General features: G+C 44.0%; 1 protein-coding gene across 2 annotated transcripts in view; it reads right to left on the bottom strand.

Moving 5' to 3' along the window:
* prdm10 (PR domain containing 10) overlaps nt 1-13,572 on the bottom strand; it is a 153,299-nt gene that overhangs the window by 34,305 nt on the left and 105,422 nt on the right. For both annotated transcript variants that reach the window (XM_052040007.1, XM_052040008.1), the window contains exon 15: nt 7,894-8,073. In XM_052040007.1, coding sequence (XP_051895967.1) covers nt 7,894-8,073 — 180 coding nt within the window. The remainder of the gene's footprint in view (nt 1-7,893; nt 8,074-13,572) is intronic.

The following is a 13,572-nucleotide window of genomic DNA, read 5'->3' as shown; positions in this document are numbered from 1 at the left end:
TAAGTTTCAGATGCTTCAATATCATTGCAGGGTGAGAAACCAGAATTGGAGAATACGACAGGTGTGGTCCTATCAATACCATGCTCAGATACACACTGGGGTGTACCTGTTTATACATTCTCAGAATGAGCTTTGTCAAATGGAAGAATGGACCACTGTCCTTGAAGGAATGGTCACTTGGGATGATGAAAGGGGAGGAGAGAGGAAAATGAGGCTGGTGGTGGCAGTGCATTGGAGATGTCAGAAATTCCAGAGAATGCCCAACTCCAAATGCAGCAACTACACTTCTACCATCTTCCCTTCCACCATCTAGGATTACAAATGCTCCAGCTGTGAAGGATTGATGGACTTGAATTTTCCATTTAATGCACTGATTTCTCCATTTAATGCACTGAATTCACTGCTCACGGAGTGGTGTCTCTTGAAATAGAGTACAGTAAACCCAGACTGGGCGACCGACTTACAAAGCGTCTCTATTCAGTCTGCAAATGTGACCCCGAGCTACCAATTCCCTTTTGTGTTAACTCTTCTTGCTCCCAATCTGACCCATCTTCACCCTGCTACACAGTACTTAAAGCTTAAGAAACAAAATGTTAGTTACTAATGAGACGAATTAAGCCTCAACACCGAGTTCAACAATTTCAGATGGTAAGCATTGCCAATGTTTTTGTTCTACATTTCCAGCATTCCTTCCAAATTTATTTCACAATTTCAGACCATGATTCTGCATTTACACCTTTCGTTACCTTGCATCATCACAATCTGTCACACAATCTCCGTCAGACAGTCCCTTTTATTCTCTCCTCTCCTTCCACCTTTGTCTGCATCTTAAACCACCAACTAATCAGAGTTACGAGAAAAGGTTGTTGAGCTGCAACATAAAACCCCTTTCTCCATAGGTGCTGATCTTTGTTTTTGTTTCAGAATTCTAGTATGTGCAGTATTTTGCTCTATCTTCCCCTTCATTGCCCAACAAGCAATACATGTGAACACCAACATCATGCATGTTCTTTAAAAAAAACTAATTTCTCTGACAGAGAATTCCACTGTTTACTCCATTTACCCATTTTCATTACATTAGTCCAGAGGGGCAGGACTGGCAACTCAATCCCACAGGGTTATTGATGCTTTCGTCACGATGGGGAAGTAGTAAAAGAGGAGGGGGCATTGCATCGTTAAGGAGATCATTACTGCAATAATGAGGGAGGATGTCCCCTAAGGCTCTACAAAGAGCTTTCTTGACATCCTTAGTCAGTGGGAGATTGAAGAGCAGAATTCTTAAAGCGCATCAGAGAGAGCTTTTAGAGCCAGCATGTAGATAGCCCAACAGAAAAGGGACAGTACTAGACCTAATCTTTGGGAACGGAACAGAAATGAAGATCCTGAATTGGGTGGAGGCTAATTTTAATATCACTACACAGGGCCTGGTTAAAGTTGACTGAGAGCAGCTACTTGCAGGTATATTTACATCCTACAGCTGGGAGTCTTTTACAAGTAAAATAGGAGGAATTCAGGGCCACTGTGTTCCTGTAAGGGTGAAAGTTAAGTCCAAGGAACCCTGGATGTCAAGGAACATCCAGAGTTTGATAAAGAAGAAAAAGCACACAGCAGGTACAGAGTACCAAAAACAGGTGAGGCCCTTCAGAGGTACAGAATGTGCAGGAGGGTACTTCAAATAAACTAGGGAGGGCAATTCAGGGCCAAGAAATATCACTGGTAGACAAGATTAAGGAAAATCCCAAGGCATTTTATAAGTATATGAAAAGCAAGAGGGTAACCAAGGAAAGAGTGGGGCCCATTAGGGGCAATATGGGGCCAGAGGGCTTGGGTGAGTTCTTAAATGAATATTTCTCATCGGTACTCACCAAGGAGAAAGATATGTTGTTGCAGATTTCAGGGAGGAGGACAGAGATGATGTTTTAGATGCCTTGATGGGCATAAAGGTGGATAACTCCCCAGGGCACCACGGGAGGCAGAGGAGATCTTGGCGGCCCTGGCCACAGGCAAGGCGCCAGAGAACAGGAGGACAGCAAACGTGGTACCTTTATTCAAGGGCAGCGGGAATAAGCCAGGTAATTACAGGCCTATGAGTCTAACATCAGGGGTAGGGATGTTATTGGAAAAAATTCTGAGGTAGAGGAAAATTAATTCACACTTGAAAAGGCAGGGGTTGGAGGGGTAGTCAGTATGGAATAGAGTCATTGAGTTGTACAGCACAGAAACAGGCCCTTCAGCCCACTACCCCTGCACCGACCATCATGCCCGTCGAGACCAATCCCACTTCCCTGCATTAATTCCATCTCCCTCTGTGCCCTGCTCATTCAAGCACCTGTCCAGATGCCTCTTAAATGTTGTTACTGTTCCTGCCTCCACCACCTCCTCCAGCAGCTCATTCCAGATACCAACTACTCTTCTGTGAAAAATTTACCCCTCAGATAACCTTTAAACTTCCTCCCTCTCATCTTACACCTAGGACCTCTAGTGTTAGACACCCCTACATGGGAAACAGGCTCTGGCTATCGAGCCTATCCATGTCTGTCAATTTTATATACCTCTATCATGTCACCTCCCAGCCTCCTTTGCTCCAGGGAAAACAGACGCAATTTCACCTGATAACTCAAGTCCTCCAATCCAGGCAACATCCTCGTGAATCTTTTCTGCAGCCTCGAGCTTTATCACATCTTTTCTGTAGTGTAGGGACCAGACTGCACACAATATTTCAGGTGCAGCCTGGCCAATCTGTTGGGCAACTGTAACACAAGTCTCAACTCTTGTAGTGGATGCCTCAGCTGATGCCATTTGCCTTATTCACAACCTTGTCTGCCAAAATTCTGCTACTTTTTAAGTACAAGTCAGTAAGTCTCTCTGTTCAACCACACTCCCCAGGACCCTGCCATTCAACTGCGCATGCCCTGCCCTGGTTTAACTTTGCAAAATGCATCACCTTGCACTTGCCTGGGTTAAATGCCATCTGCCATGTCCTTGCCCATCTTCACACTCAATTTGCATCCTATTGTAGCCTGAGACAATCTTAGAATGTAGAACAGAGCATAGAACAGTACAGCGCAGGAATAGGCCCTTTGGCCCACGATGTTAGTGCCAAACACGATGCTGAATTAAACGAATTCTAATCTGCCTGTACATGATCCACATCCCTCCAGATTCATGCGTCTACCTAAATGCCTCTTAAATGCCACCATCATATCTGCTTCCACCACTACCCCTGGCAGCTCATTCCAGGCACCCATCACTTTTGTTAAAATCTTGCCCCGCACTTCTCTTTTAAACTTTCCCCCTCTCACCTTAAACGCACATCCTCTGGTACCTGACATTTCTACCCTGCGAAAAAGATTCTGACCATCTCTCAATTTTATAAACTTCTATCAGGGCTCCTCCTGTCAGGTTAGTGAACCTTCATCACTGTTCAATATACAATCAATTTTGGTGTCATCTGCAACCATGTCACCTACATTCTCAACCAAATCACTAATATAGATGACAAACAACAGAGGACCAGCACTGACCCCAAGGGGACACCACTGGTCACAAGACTCCTATTTGAGAAACCTCCATAACCACTCTCTGCTCCTACTAACAAGCTAACTGATGTATCCAATTAGCTGGCTCACCCTGAATCCCATGAGTCTAACCTTCTGGATCAGCCTACCCTGTGGGATCTTGTCAAGGCCTTTTCAAAGTCCATGTAGATAAGGTCTACTGCCCTGTCCTCATCAATCCTCTTGGTCACCTCTTCAAAAGATTCAATCAAATTCAAGTGCAGGATTTTCCACCCTCAAAGCCATGTTGATTATCCCTAATCAGCCTTTGCCTTTCAAAATGCAAATTAATCTCCCATCCCTTAAGAATAAGATATCTTTATTAGTCACATGTACATCGAAACATAGTGAAATACATGTTTGCATAGAGTGTTCTGGGGGCAGCCCACAAGTGTCGCCACGCTTCCGGCGCCGACACAGCATGCCCACAACTTCCTAACCTGTACGTCCTTGGAATGTGGGAGGAAACCGGAGCACCCGGAGGAAACCCACACAGACACGGGGAGAACGTACAAACTCCTTACAGACAGTGGCCAGATTTGAACCTGGGTCGCTGGTGCTGTAAAGTGTCACGCTAACTACTACACTACCGTGCGTGCCTTGGAATCCCTTCCAATACTTTTCCCACCCTGAGGTGCAGCTTACTGACCTGTAGTTCCCTAGCTTATCCCTGCTGCTATTCTTAAATAAAGGCACAATATTAGCTATTCTCCAGTCTTCCAGGACCTCACCTGTTGTAAAACTAATGGAACTGTGGTCACTGGTCCCAAAGTGCTCCCCCAACGACACATCAACCACATGCCAGCCTCATTGCCCTTGAGGAGATTGAATGTAGCCCCCTCTCTAGCAGGGTCATCTACATATTGCTTCAGAAAATCTTCCTGGACACACTTAACAAATCTTCACCCAGCTAATCCCTTAGCACTAAGGTAGCTCCAGTCTATATTTGGGAAGTTTAAATCACCTACTTTTAGAACCCTATTATTCCTCCTGCATCTCCCTACATATTTGCTCCTCTAATTCACAGTGACCACGGGGGGCAGTAGGGGGTGTGGGAGGTAGTATCTTTGTATCATCCACAAACTTGGCCACAAAGCCATCAGGTCCATCATCCACATCCTTAACATATAACGTGAAAAGTTGCGGACCCAACACTGACCCCTGGGGAACACCATAAGTCAACGGCAGCCAACCAGAAAAGGCCCCCCGTTATTCCCACATGAGCCAGTCAGCCAATCTTCTATCCATGCTAGTACCTTACACCTGTAATACGATGGACTCCTATCTTGTTTAACTGTCTCATGTGTGGCACCTTCTCAAAGCCTTCTGAAAATCCAAATACACCACTTCCACTGACTCTCTTTTGTCTATCCTGCTTGTTATTTCCTCAGAGAATTCCAGCAGATTCATCTGCCTTACCTGTGAGGCTTCTTGCATTAAAGTAAATGCAGTTTAACCTGTCAGACCTTCCAAGCTTCCTGGCCTGCCTGCTGAACTTGCTTGCTTTATATTTGCTTCAACTTTCTCCTCTGATACATTACTACTTTGGGTCCCAACCCCTGCCAGAATAGTTTAAACCCTCCAAAGCAGCATGAGCAAACCTCCCTTCCAGTTTAGGCCTCCCTCTTCTGGAGGTCACCTCTGCCCCGAAGGGATCCCAACGGTCCGAGCAGCCGAAGACCTCCCACCCTGCACCAGCTTTTCAGCCACACATTCATACGCTTATCCTCCTATTCCTACCCTCATTAGTTGCTGGGAGATCCTGTCCAACTAATTTGACTGACTTTTTTGAAGCAGTAAAAAAAATACTGATGAGATGGTGCAATCGGTGTAGTCTGCATGGACCAGTAAGCCCTTTGACAAGGTCTGATCGGAAGGCTAGTCCAAGAAGTTAGGGCCCATGGAGTCCAAATTGGCAATTTGGACCCAATGTTGGCTTAGTATTAGGAGACAAGAGGGTGATGGTGATGGGTTGCCTTTGTGCTTGGAAGCCTGTGACTTTGTGGTGTCCAACAGATATTGGTGTTGGGACCTTACTGTTTGCATTGACGATTTGGATAAGAATATAAGAGGTATAGTTAGTTGGTTTGCAAATGACATGAAAATAGGTGTTGTCAACAATGAGAAGGATGGCCTAAGGTTATCGAATGATGCTGATCATCTGGTAAATTTGGCAAGGCTATGGCAAATGGAATTTAATCATAGGTACAAGGTGATGGATTTAAGGAAGTCTAGTAAAGATAGAATATACACCATGAATGACAGGGCCCTCAGGAGCTCTGATGAGCTGAGGCACGAGTCCATAGATTCCTAATGGCACAGTACAGGAAGATAGGGTGATGAAGGCAGCATACAGGATGCTGGCCTTCATTAGCCGGGGCACCAAATATAAGAGCAACAAGGTCACGGTACAACTTCATAAAACTTTGGTTAGGCCACAGCCATGTATTGTCTGGTTGCCACACTATAGGAAAGGCAGTGATTGCACTGGAGGGAGTGCAGAGGATGTTGTTTGCAGTGTAATGTTTCAGTTATGAGAGAGAATGAATAGGCTGGGTTTGCTTTCCTTGGAGTGGAGGCAGCTGAGGGGGGATGTAGTTGAGGTGTACAAAATTATGAGAACATACGTAGGGTGGATATTGAGAACTTTTCCCCAAAACAGAGATGGCTAAACCAGAGGACACAGGCTTAAGACAAGGACTAAGAGGGTTAAAGGAAGTCTGAGGAATTTTTTTTTCATTAAGAGAGTGGCTAGAATCTGTAAGACACTGCCTGAGGTGGTAGAGGAAGGTACTTCCTTTCTTTTTGGGTGGCACAGTTGGCACAGCTAGTAGAGCCACTGCCTCACTGCACCAGAGACCTGGATTCGATCCTGACCTCAGGTCCTGTCTTTGTGGAGTTTTCATGTTCTCCCTGTGACCGTACAGGTCTCCTTCGGGTGCTCTGGCTTCCTCCCACATCCCAAAGACATGAAGGTTGATTGGCTACTGTCAATTGTCCTGAGCGAGTGCAGCTGTGGTAGAATTTAGGGGGGAGATGGGAATGTGGGGAGAACAAAATATGGGAGGATGAATATAGGATCAATGTAAATGGGGACATGATGGTTGGTGCAGGCTCAGTGGGCCGAAGGGCCTGTTTCCCTGCTGTATGGCTCCATGAGTCTTTTACAACATTTAAAAATATTTGGACGAGCGCTTGGATCAGCAAGGCACAGAAGTCTACGGACCAAGTGCTGGTAAATGGGATTACTTTAGATGGGTACTTGATGGTTGGCATGGACATGGTGCTGTATGACTCCATTTCAGCTATTTCTCACTCAGTGCATCAACTATACCAATCTTTCCAGTATTGATTTCCCAAGTATATGTTTTGCCTTTTCCTCACAGACCTCTATTTTGGCAGCAATTGCAAACCTCCAGGATTGTTTCCATTGCAGCTCCTAAACAATTAGGTTGGGATATGATATGTCGGCCTTCACTGCAAGGATTTTAATGCAAAGATGTTTTACTGCAATTAATTAATGAGATCACACTTAGAATATTACAGACCATTCCCAGGTTACAAACAATCAACTTATGGACACCCCCTACAAAGAATGAGCTCTTTTAAATTCTACAGTATTCTTTATAGCTCTAAATTCTAAAGCTATTATTAAATTCTAAAGTCTGACATACGTACATACGTTCATTCCTACAAACTGCACAACTAATTTCCTCTCTCTGCTTTCAGTAATTGTTCTTTCTTATCAGTCTTATGTGCTCCTGATGCCATTCATGACAGTACTGTGGAGGAATGGTAACCACAGAGTGATTTTTGTGCATTTACTGACTTATGGACAGAATCAAATTATTGGAGTCTGTAAGAACTGAACGTGGGGACAGCCTGTATGTACAATTTTGTCTCCTTACCAAAAAACCGATATACCTAATGTAGTGAAGATTCACTAGACTGGTTCCTGGGATGGAGGGTCTGTAATAGGCCTCTATTCTCTGGAGAGTTTATAAGAATGAGAGGTGACCTCACTGAGATGTGTAGAATTCTTAGAGGGCTCAACAATGCAGATGCAGGGAGGTCACTTCCTCTGGCTGAGGAGTCTGGAACCAGGGGTCATAGTTTCAAAATAAAGAGCAGAACATGAAGGACTGAAATGTGAAGAGATTTCTTCAATCAGATAGGGTTGAATCTTTGGAATTTTCTACCCTGGAGGACTGTGGAGGCTTTTTCATTGATTGCATTCAAAACAGGGTGTGCCCAGACAACCTACTGCAACAGGTGAAAGCAGGTGTATTATCATACAGAATAACTAGGCTGCTGTTTAAACAGTCCCAGTACTGACCAGCATCCCACGCCGCCGGAAACCCATCATGCAGGCACGACACTTGAACATGAAACTCTCGTAGTCCGTTGAAGGAATCTTAGGTTTGAAAGGTTTCGACTTGTGAATGCGCCCAGCGTTCTTGGCCTCTCGTTCTGGATTGTGCATTCGCTGCATGTGCTCTTTCAACTTATCCTTTCTCTGTCAACAAAATAGAGAGAGCAGGGATCAGCACTTGGGAGCATTGTACTGGATGAAGAATCTTCAGTGTATGCAGAATGTCTCATTTACTGACCAAAGTCTCTCTGTAGGGAAGTCGTGTTGCATCATTAAAAAAAAAGTAACCAATGCTGTTCTCAACAAGTCAAAGTTATCAGTAGGCATTTTGTTCAAAGTGGAGTCACAAAAACTTACTCAGATATTAAAGGACTGTCTTCAGTGTTTTTAATTTGTATTCTTTCTTCTTGAGACAAGTGAGGGAATGACACAGGATATTCCCCATTTGGTGCTAAATCACTTATCAGCTCATCATATTCTTCCCATTTAATAAACAAAACATTAAGGAATATGCCAGTGAAAGTACTGATTATTCAAGCAATTCAATGTTTAAATTGTCAAGTTACATGATTGCAAATTTCTCCATTGTAATTTTTTCTAAACGTCATACAGTTTTCAGAAAATATTTTCCATCATAAGTAGCTCCGATATTTGTTTTCATGGCAGTACCATGGTAATGCTTTCAATCAACACTCCATCACCAGTGCACTGTTAATAGATATGTACTATTGAGGAAATGCAGTAATTTCTCAATTATATTTCTCACATTTCCTTATAAAAGGCAGTGGCCATTTTGCCCATCGAGTGGTCTCAAAGTGATTCCATTAATACTAATTAATAGCAATACATTAATTCCAGTAATCCCTGCTTATTTCCCAGTAACCTATTGCCTCTCACTGGCCTATAAACTCCTGCCACCCACCTACACAAGGGTAATTTCACTGATGCCAATTAACCCATCAACAAAAACATCTTTGTGATGTGGGAGGACACTGAAGCGCTCAGGAGAAACCCCTGCAGCCACAGGTAGAACATGCAAACTCCACACAAACAGCACCAGAAGGCAGGATTAAACTGGAGCTGGGAGGCAGCAACTGTAACTGCTGCACGACAGTGCCATGAAAGCATCATAGAATCATGCAGCACAGAAAAAGGCCCTCTCGGCCCACCTTGTTCATGCTGACCCTGATGCCCATCTATACTAATCCTATTTGCCCGTATCAGGCCCATATCCCTCTATGCCTTTCCTATCCATGTCCTTGTGAAAACACTTTTAAAAGATTATAACTGTATCTACCTCTACCACATCCTCTGGCAGCTTGTTCGAGATAACCACCACCCTGTGTGTGAAACTTACCCCTCAGATCTCCTGTAAGTTTCTCCCATCTCACCTTAAACCTGTGCCTCTAGATCCACACTCCCCTTAAACCAATTACTTCAGCCAGCGAGGATGAGAACAGAATTAACGTGAGAAAGCCACTACCTGCAAGTTCCTGTCCAAGACACACACTATCCCGAGTCAAATACTGAAAGTCACCCGAACAGCAGTGCAAGAACTTCCGTCACCACCTTCTCAATTAGGAAAGGCAAATAGAAGTTTACTGTGCCAGCAACGTCACATTCATTTTTTTCCCCAGAACTATATGGTTCTGGAATTCATTCCAATCTTGGAGCAATCTTCAATAAAATTTCTAAGACAGATTGAGAGTTGTGTTTTTGATATCAAGGTAGCATTTGACTGAGCATAACATCAAGCAGCTCCACTAAAATTGTATCGAAGGTATCAGAGGCAAAGCTCTCCTTCTGCTGCAGCCCGAAATAGCACCAAGGAAGGTGTGGCTGATGAAGGCCAATTACCTCAGACACAACTGCAGGACTTCATTGGAACAGTGTCATAGGCCTAACCATTTTTACCTGCTTCATCACTGATCTTTCATTCATCAATAAGTCAGGCATGAAGGTGTTTGCTAACAATTGTGTAATGCTCTTTTCTTTGCAGAAAATAAAGCTGTGGATGACTACACACAGTAAGGCATTAAGTGTCAGGTATACTTGTGCTGCAGAAATGCTGTCCATGACCAAGAAGGTGAGTTCACACGACTTGATATTCAAAGCAAAGCCATCACAGAGTACCCCATTTCAACGTCCTGGAGCATGAGAACTTGTGGAGGAAACATGAAATCGGATGGCACCTTCGACTGAGCATTTTCATGATATTGTGTTTATATCAACACTGGGGTCACTGTTGACCAAAAACTTAACTGGTCCTGTCATGTAAATTCTGTGGCAGCAAAAAAATCGTTGTTGGGCATTCTGCAGTCAATGACTCAACTCCTGACTTACCTAAGCATTTCCACCATCCACAAGACACAAATTGAATGTGTGATGGAACACTCACCACTTGCCTGGATGAATGCAAATCCAATGCTCAAGAAGCTGACCAGCATTCAGGACAATGCCAGTCATCCACCACCATGAATATACTCTCCCTCCACTACTGGCACATCATGACAACTGTTTACCAGACCCAAAGATTTGTTCAACAATACTCAAATCAATGGATCTCTCCTACGTGGAGAGAAGTAGACAAAGGGAAGGGAAGGGAAGTAGACAAAAAACATCACCACCTACAAAAGCTCCTCCAAATTGCATATTATCCCAACTTAGAAATACAAAGCAATTCCTTCACTGCTGCTAGATCAAAATACTGGAATTCCCTCATCAAACATTACTCAGTTTAATTGTGCTGCTTCAGTAACATCCTGCAGGGAAGAAAAGTGGGCCTTACCCAGTCTGACCTATTTCCAAATCCAGAGCAAAAGCATTAAAGTTGAAATGTCACAAGAAGTCACCTAGTTGCATCAAAAACCCCTAAAGTAAAAATGAATTTGAATAAAACTGGTCAGACCACCAAGTATTGATCTCAGCAGTTGATTTGGAGGTGACAATGACTCTCCCATTAAATTGACCCCAAAAAAATCCTCCTCACAACCACCAGGAGATTGGTGGCTCAAGTGGTAAAACTGACAAAGTCACAAAACAACAGCATGACATTGTAACATATGAATCTGTGCCTAACACAATATTCCAGGCCCCACCATAACAATCCTTGGACATGTTATGTCCCAGCAAAGGATGGACCCACTGGAGGTGGAGAGACAGCTGAAAACGGCAAGGAAGCAGTGGCTCAACAAGTTCTCAGCAGTGACACTATGAAGACTCATACAAATCAGAACAAACACTGGTCTGGAAAGCTACTGCTCATAACCAGCATTGGGCAGATGAATCAGTGTTCTTCTACATTCAGCACCATTTGGAAGAATTACTCAATGTGGTAAGGGCACAGAATGCAGTCTGGGTGGGGTCTTCAATGTTCAACACCAAAAATGGCTTGGCTACAAACCACTGAGCTGACCAAGTCCTGAAAAACAACTACTAGACTGTGTTCATGGCAAGAGGTGAACTAACACAAAGGATGAACCCACTTAATCTTATCCATCTAGCCCACCCGTCACAGATACATCTTGAAGCTCCCCCCAACCCCCCCTCCAAACTAACAGGAGGAGTGGTTGCAGCACAGCCCCTCTGAAGAAAATGAAATCCTCTGTTGTCCTGTGTTGTACTCCCATCACGTTAAATGGAAGAGATTCAGAATAGATCTGCAGCTTCACGCTGGGAATCCATTACTGGCAACAGCAGGATTGTATTCACCACTGTCTCGGCCTGGCATTACCATTGTAATCAACCAAGGATCAACCCGAGTGCAATGAGAAGTGCATGAAAGCAGACCAGTAGCACACCAGGAGTACCCAAAAATGAGGTCCTAGGTTGGTGATACACCAGATTACCTGTGGTAATATGGAAAGCTGTATACAGTAATGCAGAGCAAAGCAACCCTACAACCAACAAATCACCTCAAATCTGCCACTTCCAGTCATGAGAGCTGGTCAACAATTAAACAGCTACAGGAGGACAAGGGTCCAATAACATCTCCATCCTCAATGACAAACAGCCTGGCATGAGTGCAAAGGAAAAGACGGAGGCATTTGTACCATTTTCTGCCATAAAGACTAAATGGATGATCCTACTCCCCAGATCAGCACCATCACAGAAGGTGGCCTTCAGTCAATTTGATTCATTGTGTTAGATATTAAGAAATAGCTGAGAGCACTGTACAAAGCCTGGTTCTGGCACCAGACAACATCCTCACTGTAGTGCTGAACACTTGTGCTCCAGAACTGGCTGTGCACCTCCCCAAGCTGCTTCAGTGTCATTACAATATTGGCATCAAATTATCAGTGTGGAAAATTATCCACATTTGCAATTTTCACAAGGACACGGAGGACAAATCCAGTTCAGCTACCTACTGACCCAATCAGTGATTACTGTGCCCCAATCATCAGCAAAGTGACGAGCGGTGTTCTCAACAGTGCTACCAAGGAGCACTTACTGAACTTGTCTAGTTTGCCTACCTTGCCAGGACCACTCAGCTCCAGAGTTCATCACATCCTTTTTTGGGTGAAAAAACTGAATTCTCAGGTGTGCTGAGAGTAACTGGTCTTGATATCAGGGAGCTCTGGTAAAACTGATTTCAACAGGAATCAAGGGAAAACTCTCCACTGTCTGAAGTCATACCTCGCATAAAGGAAGATGGTTGTGGTTGTGAGAGGTCAATCATCTCAGCCCCATGACATCACTGCAAGAGCTTCTCAGGTAAGTGTCCTTGAACCAACTATCTTCAGCTGCTCCATCAATGCTCACCCTTCCATCATAAGATCAGAAGATGGGTTGTTTGCTGATCATCTCACAATGTTCAAATCCATTTGCAACTCCACAGAAAATGATGCTGTCCATGGCTGCACACAGCATGACCTAGACAACATTCAGGCATGGGCTGATAAGTGGCAAATAACTTTTGCAGCACACAAGTGCCGGGCAATAACCATCTCCAACAAGAAAGAAAATAAAAATCTATCCTTGATATTAAATGGCATTACTATTGTTGAGGATGTTGCCAATCCTTGTCAATTACTGTCGACGATTATAGGGACACTATTGATCAGGAGTTTAACTGGAACCTCCACATAAATACTGCGACCATTACAGCAGGTCAGAGGCTCAGTCTCCTGCAGTGAGTGGATTGCCTTCCAACTCTTGAACGCTTTTCCACCATCTATAAAGCACAAGGCAGGAGGCTGTTGAAATACTCACTACTTGCCTGGATCAGTGCATCTCCAAAAACATTCAAGAAGCTCACTATCATGCAGGAAAAAGTAGCATGCTTGACTGGCACCCAAGCATCATCCCAAATGTTTGTTACTTCCACCACCTCTGCAGGGTGTACCATCAACAAAACGCACCAATCAGATGCTGAGAATCTGTATTTAAGACAAGGCCACCCTGAAGAAATGTTTGGTCCCACTGTGCAGTGGACTGATTGATCAGAGTGCAACATCAGGAACTTGGTCAGCATGGAAACTCAGTGAGGATGGGCAAGGGGGTGCAGTTTGGTGTCTCCAATATATGTGGTGGTTTGTATTAGCTGACAGGAAATATTTAAATTTTGTCCCACACTTGGTGCTTATAACAGGCTAAACCGTGGATAAAAATAATGTACTCAATCGATAAATAATGAGTTAAAAT

This window comes from Pristis pectinata, chromosome 27, assembly GCF_009764475.1.
Source record: "Pristis pectinata isolate sPriPec2 chromosome 27, sPriPec2.1.pri, whole genome shotgun sequence".
Classification (NCBI taxonomy): Eukaryota; Metazoa; Chordata; class Chondrichthyes; order Rhinopristiformes; family Pristidae; genus Pristis; species Pristis pectinata.
Note: the sequence above shows the minus strand (reverse complement) of the source record. Positions and strands in the feature narration are given on the sequence as shown.